General features: G+C 36.6%; 1 protein-coding gene across 2 annotated transcripts in view; it reads left to right on the forward strand.

Moving 5' to 3' along the window:
• Positions 1-13608: 13608 nt before the first annotated feature.
• LOC124595163 (rho GDP-dissociation inhibitor 1) overlaps positions 13609-21501 on the forward strand; it is a 30103-nt gene continuing 22210 nt past the window's right edge. For both annotated transcript variants that reach the window (XM_047133773.1, XM_047133774.1), the window contains exons 1-4: positions 13609-13762; positions 14044-14249; positions 14332-14441; positions 14519-14633. In XM_047133773.1, the coding sequence (XP_046989729.1) occupies positions 14057-14249; positions 14332-14441; positions 14519-14633 (418 nt within the window). In that variant the 5' untranslated portion in view covers positions 13609-13762; positions 14044-14056. The remainder of the gene's footprint in view (positions 13763-14043; positions 14250-14331; positions 14442-14518; positions 14634-21501) is intronic.

The following is a 21501-nucleotide window of genomic DNA, read 5'->3' on the forward strand; positions in this document are numbered from 1 at the left end:
AAAGATATCTGGTTACAACATTCATTGGTATATGTTAAAAGTTCGCACATACTGACGCGAATACAGAAAAAAAAACTTTTACATGTTAAAAATCGCAGTGATAAAGTCTGTAATGTCACAATATACAAAATTTGCAACGCTGCTTATAACTCCCATCGTTTCACGAACACTAGGTAAGCTGCTGGGCCTCATGGCAACATGGTTCAGTTTATGTGCTGATTCGTGATCGTCACCCCTAAACTTTCCAGACTCATTTGGCGCACTGTCTTAACGTTGAACTCTCAAATTCTCAACTTGTACGCTGACTTGATATAATTCTTGAACTATTTGATTGCTTAATGCAGCAAATGTCAAGTCAGTTGCAGATAGAAAGCATATCAACTTTTCGTGTATTGTGCTCTTTTGTATACCCAGTGAGACATACACTGACTTGTTCTGTAGCACTGGCACTAGATGTTCCGTCGCCAAAGACAGCATAAATTTCGCTTCTTTGGCTATGTCAAGTACCTTTTTCGTTATGACAGAATTTCAACAATCAATAAGCTGATTATGGGTTGTTTCGCTCAGATACGTACCATTTTTCGGCGTTGTCTTGTTTTGGAGAAATCTTGCTCAAATTTTTCATGGTCGATATCTTCACTCAATGTACCATCATCTCAGTGGCCTCTTATATCTACTTTCTCGACCACGTAGTATGGTCATCGTTACTATAGAAATCAGCTGCTCTCTATTTGATTTAACTTTCACTTTCTCAGTTTCGATTAAAATAATGTCAGTCTTTTCAGAGTTTTCATATGAAGTTTTGAAATGTATACCTTTTAACATCGCAGTTTTGCGGTGATAGGCAGCAGAATGGTTTCTGAAGATTCCTAGAGTTTTTTTATATTTTTGCAAAGTGGACGAGTGACTAAAGATCCTAGAGCGACGGAATGCTTACCTCCACTGTCTGGAACAGAAATTAGTGTGCAAGGCAAACAATATGCCCCATTCTGTTGTTGCCTATAGACTAGCAGAGTGTATTCCCTTAGTCAATCAGATCAAAACCTTTTTTTTCAACCTCTGTCTGCTCTGGATATTCATAATGGCAAGGTAGTTCTAAAGATTCTGTCAGATGTTCATATTTTTCCTCATCACTGAGTAACTTTCCTGTTACATAATAAATATCAAAACGATTTCAACGCATGTAATGGATGTACTAGCCAGACCCACTGGCACTGGTTCTGGTTTGTAACATCAGCAAACATTAAGTACAGCTTGTACAGGAAGTAGACAATCATACATAATCAGGTACATGGCGCAATATAAAACCATGAAATTCGTGGTGGCAGAGACATGCATGTGAAGAGAGCTAGTTTAAAAAGAGTTCAAATCGAAACAAAAACAATCATTGATGTTGTTACATTATTTACATTAAATATTACATCCCACTGTCCCTTGCAGGGCAGGCCGAGAGGACTGAGTCGCCAGAGCCAGGTCCACAGCAACCCACACCACACCTGAAAGATCGGTTAACTCTACTGAATAAAAATTCACAAATTCGATTAATCATGTTTATATGAATTTCAATTACGTATGTACAAAATAAACAGAAGGGTGTACCTGTACACTTTAATAGTGCATTCTACTGTGCTTCATCCAAACAAACCATGTATCAAAGGCCTATGTGTACAGGAACATGGCATGTACACTCATAAATCGCACACTTGTATCTCAAGTACAACATATGCATGAAAAAGTTCTGGCCTAATTCACAATCAGTTCCCATTCAATTAATCTAAAGAAGAATAGTTTCATTCATTTCCACATAGATCACAAGGACCCAGAAGGAATAAATGTTGAGCTTAACGAAAAAATAATAATGCAAAAATGGTCTTTTAAATTTCTGAACTAGGACCGTTTCCTCCAGACACTAAAATGATGACAATGTTTGCTCTACGAGTGATTTCCCATCCTGGTGACAGCAGCATCTCAAAATCAGCATTTGGATATTTTTAAATAAATAATGTGTTACAAAAAAATAATCTGGGGCAACAGGCTATCATAAAAAAACTTCACAGCTCAGAAAATAGCAGTACAAATCATGTGTGGTCTGCCTTCTTGATTTTCATGCTGTAACATTTTCAAACAGCTCAGTATAATGATAACAGTATCTCAGAACATATCGGTCATAGAAGCTACTTCTTGATCTCTTTTCTCATTAATAATCCAGTTCAGGCTAAGAGAAACTGCCAACACCATGACAATAACACAAGAAGAACAAATTATCTCCGCTCTGATCTGGAGCATTTGGTACTTGCATGGAATGGTGTAAAGCTGTGTTTCTACAGGCATGAATTACTTACATATACATCCCCCTCAATAATACCTTTACATGCAGGATTGCACTTCTATATGCCGAAGTTGCAGGTGCTACTTATGCGACTTTCACACTGGCAACAAGTTAAATTTCGTAGGGAGAAATGTGTGTCATCTTAAGCTCACTATTAAGCCTCGTAGCTTACCAGGAAGCTTTGGGCTAAACTCACATCCCTGTGGAAACACTCTGCTTGCACACTGTCATGCCGACTTACACATAAATTACAAAAGTTCAAAGGCATTCTACTTCCTTGTGCAATGTCGCTTCCTCCACCATTCCCTATGAGCTTCAGCAACTGCTGATAGGGGGAGCTGCTCTTGTTCTGCTCTGGTTCATTCAACAGTACATATCTAGAATCGTTTATTTATGTCTGTGGACAGTTAGTGTCATGCCAGAATAATGGACTTAGTGTTCAACTAAGTAAGTAAATACTTTCTAAAGTGGTAAAATTTTTTTGAATGGTGGTTAGGAATATCATTCTAACATTCACCAATTCCTTATAATCACGTATTTGTAACAGAGTAATCCACTATCATATGAAGTGACGAAATGGATTAAAAAGTTGTCAGAGCCCCATATTAATGGGGTGAATGATAATAATTTTTAGCCTTTATCTTTGAGTACAAACACAACTCCGAAATGGAAATTTTATTTGTGGTTTAGAGATTTAAAACTACTCTTGACGCCCATTAAACTCATATATAAATATAACAGAGTACTTATTCGCACTGTCACTGAGTAATGAGTCTTCAGCATGGTAGTACAATGTTCGGTTATGAAATTGAGTACCGTGCCGGTAAAACAAACATGTATTTACAGCACGTGTGACTTATTAGACAATTAAATAACTGAAAGTAAAACCTTACATTACAATGTACCTTCAGTGTATCCTAGATAATATAAAAATTTAGAATTTAGAACCAATGCCCACCGAGCGAGGTGGCGCAGTGGTTAGCACACTGGACTCGCATTTTGGAGGACGATGGTTCAATCCATCGTCCGGCCATCCTGATTCAGGTTTTCTGTGATTTCCCTAAATCACTCCAGGCAAATGCCGGGATGGTTCCTTTGAAAGGGCATGGCCGCCTTCCTTCCCCGTCCGTCCCTAATCCGATGAGACTGATGACCACGCTGTTTGTTCTCTTCCCTCCAAACAATCCAATCCAATTCAACTAATGCTCTTCGGAATTCTATATGTATATTGCAGTGACTCTAGTTGCCATACGTTATACTGTTACTTATAATTTGATGTGAACTGGCGCAGCACTTTCCATACAGTACACGTATTATACTTTTGTACAGTTCCAGACATGTGGCTAATGAAGACTTAAAAAGACGTTACAAGATGGCAGTGGGTGTAAGTTCTGTACCCGTGATGACTTCAGTTCTAGCCAGTTTCTATGGAAAAGTGTCTCAGCTGCAAAAGATTTGATATATACTGCGAGACAGTGTGTCTTTCGTGTAATATTTTAACAAAGGCAGCCGAAATAAATTCGAGAAGAACAAAAAATCTTCTGCACAGCAACCACGTCGTCTTACAACTACCCACAACAGCAGGTGTACTCCAACGTCTGTTCCTGTGAAAAGCATGCTGCTAAAGGTATCAAGTGCGTAAAATGCAAGACTTTGTTCCACTATAGCTGTGCTAGTGGAAACACCAACCAGAAAAATTGGATATACGACAAATGCGACATCCACAGACTAGGTATAAAACTTAGGACCAAAGAGAGTTCTGAACAGATCATATCGATGTTAATAAAAGAGTTTACAAGCGTAAAAGTTGAATATGAAAAGCAGAAAAAATAAATAACAAAAATTTAACTTAACACGTTAATTAAGTATGTGAAACAGAGCGTATACGCTCTACTTCACAAAAACACTGCTATTGCCACTTAGCTGTGCAATAAATGCTCCAAAACATTGAACACCAGAAACATAAGTAAACACTGCAATAAGAAGTTTCATTTTCGCTGTGGTAAAGTGTATCCTTCAGTGAAGAGGGATAAAAAGTATGTGCTGTGGTAGAAATGTAATGAGTGTAATTGTGAAAATCCAAAACAAATTATGTACACACAAAAACTGTGTTAGATCTTACTGATTCAGCAGTCAGAGAAATGAAGCTGAAAGCGCAGATCTCGGAAAACGGCGGATCAACAACGCTGAAGAGAAAAGAACATGAAAAGAGACTCATAGTAAAAATAGCATGCCGAAAGTTTTCGAAAAATATTACGATTGCAAATTATTGCGCTTCTCCCAGCGGCAAAAGAGCACTGTCCAAAAGACTAACAATATAGCCAAAACAAACAATGCATGTAGCAGTAACAAAGGTCACACACAACAAAGCAACTCCTTTAATATTCCTGAAAGATCGGTCATCACCTCCACATGAGGGAGCTACGAGCATTCTATGACAATCATGTTAAAGGGGTCTCAAACATTCTCCAAAAAAGCACGAGCTTCAAGGTTACTGCCACTGTAATAGGTGGAGCCAAACTAAAAAATGTTTTATAAGACATCAATATGTGTAAAACTGAACTCCGTAAAAACGATAATGTTGTTATTAGTGCCGGTTCAAATGATACTTTCTGCATTGAATCGTGTAACATGCAAACTCCGCTGTGTGCAAAAGTGCACTGGTTAAGAAACTTAAAACTAATAGTCGCGATATTTCCAAAAAGATATGACCTCTCTCACTGGTCGTATGTAAATGTGGAGATTGGAAAACCCAATTCAAGCTTGTTTAATATTTTCTGGATGCACAATAATGTCCCTGTATTAGCTGTAATAAAAGAGACTTCTTCACCACTCATAGTCTGAGACTGGTTCACTACTCATAGTTTTCATATCAACAGACTGGGTAACAGGAAATTACCAATGATCTTATAAGCTAGCTAAGCTCCAAATTAGAAGCAAATATTGCAAGCATATCACTTCTATGGTCAGATGAGGGGAACATGTAAATGGCCAATACAATTTGTTATGGGCATACAGCTAATATACAAAACACTAACTCTACCTTACGATGTGAAATAAAGTAGCTATCCAAAAGGTAACCAAGATAATTGTAAAAGCAAAGATCCTAAGCAGCTACTACGTAACACAAAATCTGAGTTAGATTGATCAAAGGTAACTACTGAATTTCTTTCTTTCTTCCACATAAATATACACTCAATACAAAGGAAACTGCATAAATTAGAACTGTTTATAGAAGAGTTACATTGTGACCTTGTGTGTCTCAATGAGGACTGGCTCACAAAATATGAAAGCCAGCTGTACATTTCTGAAGGTTATAATATAGCAGCTGATTGTTTTAGGTACAGTATAAGGAAAGGGGGTGTAGGTATACTTGTAAAAGCTTGTGTAAAATTTAAGTTGAGGAAAATAGACATTAAGCATTTAATTCAAGAGGGAGAGTTTGCAGCTGCTGCTCTGAATATCCAGAATGCCTGATTATTGTGGTTTCTGTTCACCATTCTCTCAGTACTGTGTTAAAAGTTACAGTGGACCATATGGAGAAATTTTTATGGTTTTTACTTACATGGTGATATTAATACAGTAAATACAAACATGATAAATATGAAAAATAAAATTATTAACGTAGACTGAAATTCCATTGTGATGCAGATTGACTCACTTACTGGAGCACTATTATGAATATCTTTAAAGAGTGTAGCCCACTCAAAAACAAAATCGAATTGGTTACATTTTAAGAAGCAGAATAAAATTTCCATAACTGGTAAACACCACATCTCTGTAGGTTAAGGATCCTTCTAAGAATATACTACGAAAAATCCCATACATATATCCACTCTCAACCTCCTTACGACAAACTAAAAAACATACATAGGAAAGAACTAATTATTGCTAAAAACAAAGGCTTTCTTCTTGCTTGCTTCTTGGAAGGATGGAGCTAACACCGGTTTAGAAACTTGATGATGGAAATCTGCCTATCCTCAGGATATAATAAACGTTGTCTCCAAGCCAAGCTCTCCAAAACAGAGGACATTTATATTTTATCCTTAAAAAACAGTAAATGCAATCAGTCAGCCATCATGTATCCTTATAAATTTCATGTTCAAAAAAGGTTTATTTCCAGTCAGCTTGAATTTAACGACCATATTGTGTCTGTAAAAATCAGGAGACAGAAATACACCAATACTACCAAAAACTATTGACATATAGGCCAGACCTTATCGACATTGTCAGTGGAGATTAGCGATCACGATCTCATTATAGCAACTATGATTATGAAAGTTAATAAATCAGTTAAGAAGGCTAGGAGAGTGTTTCTGCTAGACAGAGGATCACTTAGTTACAGTAAGAGGGATGTAGAATAATTATAGACAAAGTTTAAGCATTGTGAATATTATCTTTAGAGTTATGAGTTATAGAAAAGACCCTCCATGGTTTAATAAGAAAATTCAGATGATGATGGGGAAGCAGAGACTGTTGCACTCTTGGTTCAAAAGGGAACATGCAAACGACAACAAGTAAAGTTTAGTACGAATTCGTGCATCTGTGAAAAGATCTATATGTGAAGCACATAACAACTACCACAGTCACACCTTAGCAAAAGATCTGGTAGAGAAACTGGTTGTGTGTAAAATCGCTAAGGGGATCTAAGACTTACATTGTTGACCAGTCTGGTGTGACAATTGGAGACAGCAAAACCAAAGCCAAAGCTTTAAATTTCACTTTCAACAAATCGTTCCCACAGGAGAATTGTACGAACGTGATGTCATTTGACCATTGGACAGATTCCTGTATGGACGAAATAGTAATAACCATACCTGGTGTAGATAAATAATTGAAAGATTTGAAAGCAAATAAATCAGCAGGTCCAAGTGGAATCCCAGTTCGATCTTACAAAGAGTGCTCTATGGCAATGGCCCCTTACCCAGTTTGCATTTGCCGTTAACCCCTCGCCCAGCACAAACTTCCAAGCAAATGGAAAAAAGCGCAGATGACTCCAGTTTATAAAAAGGGTAAAAGAATGCATCTACAAAATTACAAACCAATATCACTAACTTCTGTTTGCTGCAGAATTTCGGTTCGAATATAATACATTTGCTTGAGACTGACAACCTTATGTCCACAAATCACCAAGGTTTTAGAAAGCATCACTCATGTGAAACTCAGCTTGCCCTTTTTGCACACGATACACTGTGAACGATGGGTGAAAGGCAACAAGTAGAAGCATTTGACATGGTGCCCCACTGCAGGCTGTTAACGAAGGTATGAGTATGTGAAATAAGTTCACAGATACGTGAGTGGCTTGAAGACTTCTTAAATAATAGCATCCAGTTGTTGTCCTCGATGGCGAAAGTTCATCAGAGACAAGGGTATCGTTAGGAGTACCCCCAGGGAAGTGTGATGGGACTGCTGTTGTTCTCTACATACATAAACGATTTGGTGGACAGTTTGGGCAGCAACCTGCAGTTATTTGCTGATGATGCCATGGTTTACGGTAAAGTGTCAAATGTGAGTGGCTGTAGGAAGACACAAGAAGACTTAAGACAAAGTTTCGAGTTGGTGCGATGAATGGCAGGTAGCCCTAAATGTGGAAAATATAAGGTAATGCAGATGAGTAGGAAGATCAAACCTGTAATGATCAGATACAGTCTAGTGTCCCACTTGACATGATCAAGTCGTTTAAATATCTGGGTGTAGCATTGCAAAGCGATATGAGGTGGAATAAGCATGCGAGAACTGTGGTAGGGAGAAGAATTGGTCGACTTCGGTTTATTGGGAGACTTTAAGGAAATGGTGGTTCACCTGTAAAGAAGACTGGAAATAGGGCTATGATGCGACCTATTCTTGAGTGCTGCTCGAGTATTTGGGATACGAACCAGGTCAGATTGAAGGAAGAAATCAAAGTAATTTAGAGGTGGGCTGCTAGGTTTATTACCGGTAGGTTCAGACAACACATAAATGTTACAGAGATGCTTCAGGAACTCAAATTGGAATCCCTGGAGGGGAGGCGATGTTCTTTTCGAGAAACACTATTGAGAAAATTTAGAAATTGGCATTTGAAGCTAGCTGTCGAACGATATTGCTGCCGCTAACACACGTAGTGCATAAGGACCTTGAAGATAAGATACGAGAAATTAAGGCTCATACAGAGGCATATAGATAGCCGTTTTTTCCTCGCTCTTTTTGCGAGTGAAATGGGAAACGGAATAACAAGAAGTGGTAAGGGTACCCTCCGCCACGCACCGCACAGTGGCTTGCGGAATATTTATGTAGATGTTGATCTAATAGAAAACCTACTGAATTACTCTTTTTTTAAAGAAGGCTCAATATGGTTTTCGAAATGGACTATTTATAATTAAGGCATTTCAAGATGTAATGTCATGTGCCTTACATGGGTTTGAAAATAGGCAGCACACCCATGCCACTCTAATGGATCTTAGAAAGTCCTTTGACAGTGTTTTGCAAACAGTCTTAATAAACAATATTGAGCAATACAGAAAAACACGCAATAACTAACCCTACTGAAATCATGTTTAGCCACCAGAAAACAAATGGTGATAATAAATCTAACCAAAATTATTATTTTTTGAATGTAAGGTATGGAGTTCCACAAGATTCTGTGCTGGGCCTTACCTGTTCTTTATATATGTAAATGATTTACCAAGTTTTGTGCCATGTAAAGCAGTGATGTAAGCAGATAACACCACTTTCATTACATCTCATACAGGTGAAAAGGTCACAGCACATATGAATAACGTCTTGATGAAAGAGGCAGCTCAGTGGTTTGAGGATAATAGATTGACAATAAATGAAAATAGAACAAAACACATATTTTCTCCCTGAGGAGTCTTGATACTGACCTGCATATTCTTAAGAATTGCACTCCATCTTCAGGCCACAAGGGGCCCATTGGGACCATCTGACCACTGTGTCATCCTCAGCTGAGGATGCGGATAGGAGGGGTGTTTGGTCAGCACACCACTCCCCCGATCGTTACGAAGGTTTTCTTTGACCAGAGCCCTTACTATTCGGTCGAGTAGCTCCTCAGTTGGCATCACGAGGCTGAGTGCACCTCATAATCTTAAGAATAGGTCAGTGAAAATGTTAAGCATCCGTCTAGACAATAAGTTATATTGGAATACCCATACAGAAAAAGTTTGTTTAAGACATCTAGAGTAGTTTATCTGATAAGAAAATTAGAAAGCTATGTCAATCAAGGCCTCATGCTGATCGACTGTTATGCAATTTTCCAGACACACATAAATTATTGGCTTATACTCTGAGTAAATTCTGCTGGAGCTAAGAATGTCTTCCTATGACAGAAGAATGTATTAAGATGTATTTTTGTTCTACAAAATACAGCTTGTGGCAAAAAAAAATTTCAAATAAAAATGCTTACTGTCCCCAGCTTGAACCTACACCAAGTTCTTCCTTTCACCAATCAATCAATCAATAAATCTCTTTATTCATCCATTAACAATATACATTGTATGGATGTAGTCAATTACAATGTAGTTTCTTATCTTTAATTTGTTTCAAAAACGTGGATAATAAATACAAATATTTTATATCACTATATATAAATAATATTACTTTTCCATATTCAGATATTCTTCAATGCCATAAAAACTATGTGTTGGTAAAAATTGTTTAAGAACTACTTTGAATTTATGAAATTCTTTAATTTCCTTTATTGTGGAAGCCAGTGCACTAAAAAGTGTTTTGGGCTGGTAGTTTACACTTTTTGGTGGAGTGTTCCTTTGTGCGTGTTTCTTGGAAAATCATCCCTCTTCCTTGTTTCATGGTTATGAACCTGATTATTTAATGCTGAAAATCCCTGGTGAGTTTTCAGAAAGCATACACATTCATAGATGCATAAGCTAGGAAGAGTCATTATTTTAAATTCTTTAAATATTTCCCTGTATGACACTCTGCAGGGAACCCCTTTCATTATTCTAATAACCCTTTTTTGAAGTTTGAAAGCTTATTTTATTGTACCTGTATTTCCCCAGAAGATCACACCATATCTAAGCAAATTGTTCATGTAAGCATAATAGGCACACACCAATGATTCAGTGTTGCAGCATTCCCGAAGCTTTTTTAGCACATAGCAGCACTTACTTAATCTTTTACTCAAAACTACTAGATCCTTTTCCCATCTCAAGTGCGCATCCATATACCGAGGAATTTTGTGTATGGAGCTTCTGCAATAACATAGTTCTCTAACTCAGCTTTTACTCTTCTTCTAGCTTTACTTTTAATATTACTGAAAGTAGTCAATACCGTTTTATTCTTATTTATGATCAAAGCATTATCACTAAACCATTTCCCTTTCTCATTTATTGTCCTAGAATCACTCTGCTGTAGATCATCCTCAGTGTATCCTTTTATAAAAATGCTAGTGTCATCAGCGAACATCACCATTTCTGCAACTGTCAGATGGTTTGGCAAATCGTTTATGTACACCAAGAACAACAGAGGGCCTAACACGGAACCCTGGGGCACTCCACAGCTGGTTTCTTTGAAATCTGAAACATACTCTTAGCCATCATGACATACTTGTACTTTCTGTTGTCTATCAGAGAGATAAGACTTGAACCATTTGAAGGCAAGTCCACAGATCCCAACATTCTAGTTTCGTAAGATTAGATTAGATTAGATTTACTTTCATTCCAATTGATCCGTAGTGAGAAGGTCCTCCAGGATGCAGAACATGTCAGATAAACAACAATACATGACAAATATTTACAACTAAAACAAATTAGCTAATGTACCATTCCACAGGTCCCAAGTGGAATGATCATCATTTTTAATGAACACTATATGAAAGGGTCATTTTACAAATACTGAATTTAAAATAAAAAATGTTTTAATTTATTTATAAGGTATTAAATGTGTAATACAACTACTATAATACTTATTTACAATGAACACATTACTGCACTGAAATGGTGCAGAAGTTAGATTGTACTCACACACACACACACACACACACACACACACACACACACACACACACACACACATTTCCAATGAAGACATTACTGCACTGAAATTGTGCACAAGTTATATTGTACTTATACACACAAATCAGTTGGTTTTACTGAGAAATTCAGCAATGGAGTAGATGGAGTTGGCCAACAGTAAATCCTTTAGGCTTCTCTTAAACTCAATTTCATAGGTTGTTAAACTTTTAATGGCTGCTGAAAATGTGTGTTTCTGAATAATGCACACCTTTTTGCACAAGACTAAGTGACTTTAAATCCTTGTGAAGATTATTCTAATTTCTAGTATTGATTCCATGAATTGAGATGTTGGTTTGAAAAAGTGATATATTTTTAATGACAAATTTCATTAAGGAATAAATATATTGGGAAGCAGTAGTTAGTATCCCTAGTCCCCTAAACAGGCTTCTGCACAATGTTCTTGAGTTCACACCACATATAACTCTTACTGCACGTTTTTGTGCCCGGAAAACTTTAGATTGGCTTGATGAATTACCCCATAAAATAATCCCATATGACTTTATGGAATGAAAGTAAGCATAATATGCCAGCTTTTTTCATTTTTATATCCCCTATGTCTGACACAATTCCCATCGCAAATAGAGATTTATTAAGACACTTCAGCAGTTCTGTGGTGTGCTCCTCCCAGTTGAATTTATTATCAAGCTGTAATTCCAAGAATTTAACACTCTCCACTTCTTCTATCTGCTTGTCAGGCATATACTCGTGGGACACCCATTACATGTTCTGAATTGCATGTAGTGTGTTTTTTCCAAGTTTAGTAACCTAAGAATTGGCTAGGAACCAGTGATTAATGTCCACAAATATTTTATTAGCTGATCTTTCTAAGACTACACTTGATTTGCTATTTATTGCAATGTTTGTATCATCGCAAACAAAACGAACTTGGCATCTGATAATATTACTGATGAAAGGTCATTGATATACACAAGAAAAAGTAAGGGCCCCGAAATGGAACCTTGTGGGACCCCACATGTAATTAGTTCCCAGTTGGATGATGCCTGATAGCTTGATACATGTCTCTTTCCTAATAACACTCTTTGCTTCCTGCCAGTGATATAAGATTTGAACCATTTTGCAGCATTTGCTGTTACACTATAATATTCTAATTTATTTAAAAGGATATTGTCATTTACAGAGTCAAATGCCTTTGACAGATCACAGAATATACCAGTTGCCTGCAATTTTTTGTCTAATGAATTAAGCACATTTTCACTGTAAGTGTAGATAGCCTTCTCAATATCAGAACCCTTTAGAAATCCGAACTGCGACTCTGACAACATGTTATTTGAGGTAAGATGGTTATAAAGTCAATTTTACATTACTTTTTCTAAAATTTTTGAGAATGCTGGCGACAGTGAAATTGGACAAAAATTTGATGCTATTTCTTTATCTCCCTTCTTAAACAGTGGCTCAACTTCAGCATATTTCAACAATTCAGGAAATATTCTCCTGATAAACGAATAGTTACACAGATAGCTTTATGTGTTACTTAGCTCAGAATCGCATTCTTTAATTAACTTTGCTGATATTTCATCATACCCACTAGACGTTTTTGATTTTAAAGATTTTATGATGGACATTATTTCTGATGGGGTAGTGAGGGTCAAATTCATGTCGTGGAAGTTACTTGAGATGTGTGGTATTCATTGACTTGTCCTACATTAAATACAATCTATACAGATAGTAATTTAACAGGACTAAATAAAAACAGAAGCGAATCATATCAAATATACCTGTGTTTAAAACCATAGTACTGTGTGTTAATAATTATGATCTGTTACTATCTATTATGAGCTCTGTGTTTACCTCCACAAATGTATTTTTATTCATCAGGTACACAACTTACGTAATATGCTACCGACTGGATGGCGTGTACCCAAATCGAAATAATTCCGGGAAGTCTATACAGAAGAAATAGTAATGATTTAGGAGGTGCCTTACTGAATTCTCAAATAATTACGCATGCTCTCAGATTTCGTGGTAAACTGTTGTATAGTTTGGTTTCTATACCTGTACTTAATGCTTTTTCAAATCTGATCTATGTTTATTTTTATTTCATGCGAAAATCAAGGCCTCCTGCAAATCAGGGGGGCTGGTGTAATATGCTTCTATGCAGAAAACCTCAGTGATCGTCTAAATTTCGGTTGATCAACTCATTATTCTTATCCTACATTCGAAATTATTAGTGGTGAAATTGCTGGTGCTGCTGGGTTTTGCGCCGTTATCGTGGGGTCTGGCGTTCTTGATTGAAGGTGCGGGTGTCAGAGTAGTCACGTTTGTAGAAATGCCAGATCCATTGGATGTATCATCTTTCACGCGAATTGCTTTGTAACTAGGTGGAGTCAGTTTGGTGGTTTCCAGATTTGGTTTGTTGATTTGGTACTGTTACTCTTGGGTTATTGAGGTATGTATAAAACAGAGAAATAGTTTTAATTGTGTACGTTGCAATTTTTCCATCACAGTTTGGTAGCAGGACGTACGATCTTGTATAGTGACCGGTCGATGCAACTGAAGTGTTTCCATTCACGTTTATGTCTCTGAAGTACCCATGAGTAACATCAGAAAGTCATTTGACAGGGTCTCATAGATTTGCTGTTTATAGTTGCAAAGGATTCCAAGCGAGAGGTTTTTGTTCAGAAGTCGCACAGAAATTTTACTGAAAATCTGAGAGTCATTTATTTGCAGTGTTTAGCTGAATATGGCCGATACGGCAGCAGAAGGAATTGAAGATCTTCATATAAATACACCCGAAGATGAGATTGATACAAATTATAAACCTCCCCCAGAGAAGACAATAGAAGAACTCCTGGAAGCCGATAAAGAGGATGAAAGTCTCAGAAAATATAAGGAAGCGCTTTTGGGAGAAGCGAAGGAAGGCAAAATTATTGTTGGTAAGTTACTACCTAGTTAGTCGCATGAGAATTTGCATATTTTTTCTATTACAGTTAACTGATATACTTTGATTCCTTACAGATCCGGATGACCCTAGAAAAGTAATCGTGAAAAAGCTTGTTCTGTGTGTAACTGACAGGCCGGATGTTGAACTTGATTTAACTGGAGATCTCACACAGCTAAAAAAACAGGTATCATATCACTTGTATCACATAATGTCACTGTACTGTAGTTAAAGTAAATAAACCTAATCTTTTAATCATTGCAGGTCTTTGTGATCAAAGAGGGTGTATCATACAGAATACGTATAGACTTTATTGTGCAGAGAGAAATTGTACATGGGCTGAAATATGTTCAGAAAACATACAGACTTGGTGTTCCCGGTAAGTCAATTAAAATGATGTAGGGATTGCTATTAATTTTTAACATATTTTGGAAACAGGTACGGTATGGACATACCGTCACGTTTTATACTCAAATTCTTTGTGTTCATAGTAAATTTAAATTTTATGGTAATTTAAGCGATTTAGTGGTGAAATAAATCCACGTGTGTTAATATTCGTTTTTATATTAATGAACCCTTTGTGGAGAGGGAAGGTGCTGAAAATTGTCAAAGGTGGAAATTATCTGAATATATTTCCTGTCTGTGCAGTAGGTCCATAAGTATTGTGTGCATAGCAGTGTGATGCCAAGAGATTAATATCAGTGATACGTATTGGAGGTGAAAGCTAGAGTTTTGTCAACAGCCAGTGAGCGTGCCCTTTGAGATTTAATTTTGTGACGGACAAGTTTTTTATGGGTGTCTGGATCTTTTGTAGATACACTGTTCTTGTCTTCTGATTATCATTAAAAAAGTGTATTTTTAGTGAATAAAGCACAGTTAAGTCACTGAGCTGCATGCTGCTGGTTGACAATGCATTCTGTTTCAAACTCTTTTATCTCATGCATGTGGTATTGAACAGCTTATAGGACAGCAGCTATGAATGTGTAATTTTGAAAGGTACTTTGAAATCCTGATTTTTTTTTTTTTAATTTTTTTTTATGGAAATTAAAATTTAAATTCATATTTTAAGGAAAGTAAATCTTCTGAACATGTTTTTTGGTAAGTAGTTTTCTCACATCTTATTCCCTGATAACTTAGTTTACCTCAGAATTTTAGAGTTTTTGTTTGCTTATGCAGTCCTTAAGAATTTGATGACCTTTGCCTTCATGTGGCTTAGTGTGATGCTCAGCCCTGTGTTGGCTACAGAACATTACTTTTAAGGCCTGTTCTTATATTTTATGACTAAAATGTGTAAAATACTGCACCTATTTTCAGGAATGAAGCAATGGTGTGGATGTATCCAGTTTCTGTAAATTTTTTGCTAAATAATGAAAAGTGATTCATATTGGAGAAATAGAACCACTTTCGAAATTTACAAATCTTCAGAGATTTTTTTGAGTGTCGCAGCTAATAGTCTGAATATCAGTGTTTCGACATTTATTTAAATGCTTTTTTTTTTTTTTTTTTTTTTTTTTTTTTTTTTTTTTTTTTTTTTTTTTTTTTTTTTCAAGTATTTTACTGAAATCCTTTTGGATTTCCCTGCTGAATGGCAGTAATACAAGATCACCCTTCAGACATTGATATTAATTTCAATTAATGATATCCTTCAAATTGTGTAACATAATTTTTCTGGATACTTGCCCTCCCTATTACAGGGTCTATAGTGTCACATGCGTGAATTGTGGGATATATTTATAGTTTTATGCTCATGTTTTTCGTGACAGTTATTGCCTGTCCCCATGTTGGTTAATCATATGTATGCTCTTCGCTACCTTAAAACGGTATGAAACTTAGCAGTTATCACATTATCTTCTTACATATTCTCGTGCACATTTTTCTTAATCCTTAATAGTTTTTTCTGTGAAAACCTATTCAAAATTTCATACAGCATTTTTCTAATTCAGTTTCTTTGATTAATGGCAACTGGTTGCACTGTGTATCTGTACAGGAATTTCTGAAGTGTATAGAAAATCGAGGAAAGAGAATTTGTGTAGAAATGTGTATTACAGTGAAGTCAATATTTTTCTTAAATGTGCATTTGTAGTAAACAGGTCATTTTCAGAATTACTTGAAAATATTTAAATTTCTGTCACTTCAAAATTGAAGATTGGCAATACACATCACAAGCAAGAGAAACCATGTTGTTACAGTATGTGTTTCACATTGTTAGTTGCATTAGTTGAGTTATGTATTATCTTTTACAATATGTTCACATTTGTAATGTATGGAAAGAAACCGCCAGTAAATAATGGGCTCTCACTTAACTTAAACTTTAGCAGAATTCGTGTGCTGATTTAGGATGCAATAATCTTACTCAGTCTCACACTAATATTATTTGTGAGTGACACTGCTTAATTATCACCAGCTTGAATAGGTTACTATTTTAGTATTGTAGACTTAAGAGGGTTCTACAAGTAGTTTTTCACAGGTGTGTTGGCATCACTGAGGTTAATGCACAGTTCCGTTGATGATCTTTGTTAAAATTACATTAAAATTGGGTTGTGCGGTGTATTAATTTTCAAATCTGTTACTGCAATGGCTGAATTATCATTCTAAAAAGTGCCGTGTTCTGTACTTGTGTAAAAACTTCGCATTTAACAGGAAGTAAAAAAAATCATTTATACATGAAGTAAATTATTTAGAGATCTTATACTTCATGAAAATTCCTGTTAATGCTCGCCTCTAAACAATTTGTGAGAGTGAAATATGGTTAGCAGTTTCAAATTTTAGAAACTTGCTTTTAAGTGTAGTTCTAAGTGTAATATAATTGTTACTGAGTTACCTTAATGTTTTTATGGATAATACAGAAGTAGTACAGTACTGTGAAAAAAATGAAATGAGCTTGTGGTATTGCTGGCCAAGAGGCCCCATCCATGGAAGTTCGGCCACAGAGTGCAAGTCTTATTTCAGTTGACGCCACATTGGGCGACTCGTGTGCTGGCGATAAGGATGAAATGATGACAGCACAACACCCAGTCCATGAGCAGAGAGAATCTCCAACTCAGGCCCGCTGCGTGGGAGGCAAGCATGTTACCACTCAGCTAAGCAGGTGGACAGTAATGTGAAGAGATTTGTGAACCATATTAAGAACTACAGGAAAAGTCAGCATTGTGTTCTGCACAACCATCAAGGAAGAATCTGGAGTAAGCTATGAGTTCATCAAATTTTGATTGCGCTAGCATGACAAGCAAAGTTCACAGATTATGGGGAAAAAATCAGAATAAACAAGATGTTGATGCCATTAAACAGACAAAGGAAGTAATCAGGCTAGCATTGCTAATTTGTCATGAGGGCAGTGGTATTGGACAGTCATGGCTGGTGGCATGCTGAAGTCCTAGATTCAGTGAGAAGGCCACTTGGTGTACACACCTCCTGAATGAGGTGAAGCAGTCAAAACAATCATAATGTTGGTGATACATTAGTTATGCTGATAGTCTCCTTGTAACAATTAAAGTTTGTGCTCTTAAAAATAGCCTGTTACATTTGTGAATAAAACACACATTTTTAATGCAATAATAATAAGCATTGACAGACATGGGTGTTCTTTCTTGCAATCATCCTTACAGTTGTAGAGGTTGACTTTATTTGAAGACAGTATGTAATAAACTGTTAACATAAACATAACCCACACTGTATACCTGGACAAGAATACAATGAAAATTCCAGTGACCTGTCAGTCAAGAGTCTTTCATTTACACAGGTGTAACTGTGTGAAAAGACAGCGCAATCTGAAATTGTATCAAGTAAATTGGTTATTTTTCAGAAAATTCCATTTGCTGTTTTGATGTCGGCTGTTTTTGCTTGAGCATAAAGCGTCAAGGTGTAATTTCACAGGCTTAATTTTATTAAACGTAGAATTACAGAGGACCGGGGAATTTGAATTTTTTGATGTTTGCTTCTGCTACTCACAAATTAATTTGTACTGATCTAGTGATTTATCATTCAGATGGATACACAGTTTTTTAACACATTGACTGCCATGGTATAGTTGGGTTACTGACCCCTTGGGGCCATTTACTTTTTCTCAATATCCTGCTTTAGTTTGCTCCAAGCAAACTTGTTAAGTGAAAATATGCCATTTTAGTACCTTTTTTAATTTTTTGTGAGAGTTACATACAATTCACATGGCCCCAGCGTAAAGGTACCAGGTTTGTCATTTACTGTATCACTAATAATTTTAGGTTTGTACTCCTGTCAGTTTTTCATTCCACAGCATTGTTTGTGTACAGTTCCACTATTGCTTTTATGCACTGTTGCTACAGTCTTTATTCAGTGTTGTTTGCTCTGTAACAAAGTAATATTGTGGCAGAAGAAAATGTCTCGTAGAAGTTATGAAAATGAACAAAGGCATGTACAGCAGCTTTTTGATGAAGTTATGGACATAAGTGAAGAAGATTCTGTGTCTTTATTTGGTGACAGCTCAGACAAATTTTTAAGAGAAGAGACCAGAAGTGAAACCGGAAGGTCTGATGATGGAATCACATCAGTGAAGGTAGGAAGAAGAGTTTTATGTCCACATTCAAAGAACGAGCTGTAAAAAGCAGGCAACAAAGCACCTCGAACCGTGTTAGTGCCATAACTACTGCAGTTGATTCAGGTTCAATTGAAGTAGGGTCTAAGTGTAATATCAGAAAGTTCTGAAGATGAAGATGACACATTTAGAACAAACTCCAATGAGATTGTCTGGGGGCCAGTTATGGGGCAAAAATATTAAAAAAACTTTACATTTATTCATTCCAGTTCTGGTGTAAATGTGTCATCTTCTGTTGCACGAACTCTCAAAGGCAAGACACCATACGATTTCTTCAGATATTTTGTAACTGATGAAATTTTAGAATATGTGACTCAACAAACTAATTTGTACGCAAAACAAGTCTTAGAAAGTCATTCAGTAACTGTTAATTCACGACTGAAAAAGTGGACTGATGTCAGCAAAACTTAAATTGAACAATTTTTAGGATTTTTGTTATGGATGTTACTAAATGTAAAACTGAGGATTCAAAATTATTGGTCAAGAAATATGCTCTATCACAACAATGTAAAAAATGTTATGTCATGCAGTTGTTTTGAACTGCTTTTACGTATGTGGCATTTTTCCAATAACAACCAGTGCCCACCGGGACACCGCTTATTCAAAATTCAACCTCTTATTGATAAATTACTGCAGAGATTTCAAAGTGCAGTTGTTCCGCAGAAAGATGTTTGCATTGACGAAACACGTGTGCCATTTTGAGGAAGTTTCATTCAGTATATAAAGAATAAGTGCCATAAATTTGTAATTAAATTGTTCAAACTTTGTCTAAAGGGTGGCTACACCTGTAATATGAAGATTCATTTTGTGGGAAGAATGTGAATCCTGGTGTTTCTTCTGCCACTTCTGTTGTGAGCCTTATGAGTGGGTTACAAAATGAGGATGGAATCTTATAGATAGGCAATTTTTACACAAGTGTTCATCTAGCACACCAGCTTCTTGAACAGTCAACACATTTAGTTGGTTTTCTTAAGCAGAAAACTGAATCTTCAAGATGATGTACAGGCAAAACTGAAGAAGGGGGAACACAAAGCAAAGGAAAGTACCACAGGTGTAGTAGTACTGACATGGAAAGGCACGAGGGATGTTCTGATGCTGAGTACTGTTCATGGAGAAGAAGAAACAAAAGTTCAAACCAGGAAGGGCACAAAGAAAAAACCAACAATGATAATTAACTATAATCAGTCAGTCTATTATAGCTCTTTCTGACCAAATGAAGTCATACTCACATTGTCTAAGGTGGGGTATGAAATGGTACAGGAAGCTTGCAGTTGAATTGCTGACAGGTTCAGCACTGGTAAATTACTCATGTGATTTACCAACACATCAACAAGAAGAAGATCTCAATCAGAATTCAGAGGAAGTGACTTTGAGACTACTACATACAGAAGATGCCGACATCTCTCAGCAAAGCCACCGCATTACCTGCAGATTGTGCCCTTGTGGACATGGGAGCAGCCAGACGTAGGTGTACAGTGTGCTACGAAAAAATGAAGAATGAATTTGGACAAGGGCAAGTTGTCAAGAAATGCAAACTGCATGGAAATGTAAGAATTGTGACTCACATTTTAGCGTAGAGTGGTTTTTCATAAAGCACAGTGCATGCAGGTATTAGAGAAACAAAGTGGAATGACCCAAATTTTTCAGTTTCATTGTTGCAATTAGAGTTGAGGAATGTTAATAAAACTGTATGTGATTTGCAATCTACTGTGTAAGTAATACGTCAAACTAAATAAATAATAAAAAGAAGAAAAGTTCAATACGACTGAGCCATATGAGTTACTCAAGAATTCAAATGTCAATAATTACTCTTGAGCTCTTGAGAACCGTAGACCACGAACATGATTTGTTACTGGCACCATAACCTACTATAACACAGTCGCGGCATGCTCCTGTGAGTTACAACTGCACCACAGAGCTTTAATTAGAAAAATGTCTGCGAGTTGTATTTACTTCATGTGGCCCGAAGAGAATACTTCCTGTGAGTTATATTTAACTCGCATGGCAGTCAATGTGTTAAAGGAGATCATTGCCTAGTACCATGTACAACTCTTGGTTTCCGTAGTGGGGAAGGCTGAGACATTTATCGATAGGAACTGACCTAGACCTAGACCTAGACCTCGCTACAGATCAGTCTGTCACCACAGCCAAGATTTTTTTGGGGGGGGGGGGGGGGGCAATATCACAGTTCTGCTAAATGTTTACAAACTGTACCTTCTTTCCGTTTTATAATCCACTGCTAAATAATATGAAAAGATAACTCCAAGATAAAATCTATAGGTAGTTTATTTATCCCCCAATTCACATTTCCTGCAAGTTTACCCCAACAAATCATACCAAAAGATGAGTTTTGGAGAGATGTTTAATGTGGTGTATGTTAGCCTTGCTGCATGTTTAATGTGTCTGGTATTTTCTTTTGTAAACTTGAGACATTTAATGTTATGTGTGCTCAAACTGTGGCGTGTTATGTCAAACTGTGATGTTTTCATGACGTCACTGATCTTGTGCTGTGATTGGCTGACATAAGAAACCCAAGCAACCTCCATGGTAAATTACACTGTGTATTTGTCATATTTATACTTGTGTAATACAAAAATATTCGTTTTAAGTGATATAGCACACACAACCACTCAGCTGCATTGTACATTGCTCTGTTAAAATAGCATGTGTACCCTTG

This window comes from Schistocerca americana, chromosome 2, assembly GCF_021461395.2.
Source record: "Schistocerca americana isolate TAMUIC-IGC-003095 chromosome 2, iqSchAmer2.1, whole genome shotgun sequence".
NCBI lineage: Eukaryota > Metazoa > Arthropoda > Insecta > Orthoptera > Acrididae > Schistocerca > Schistocerca americana.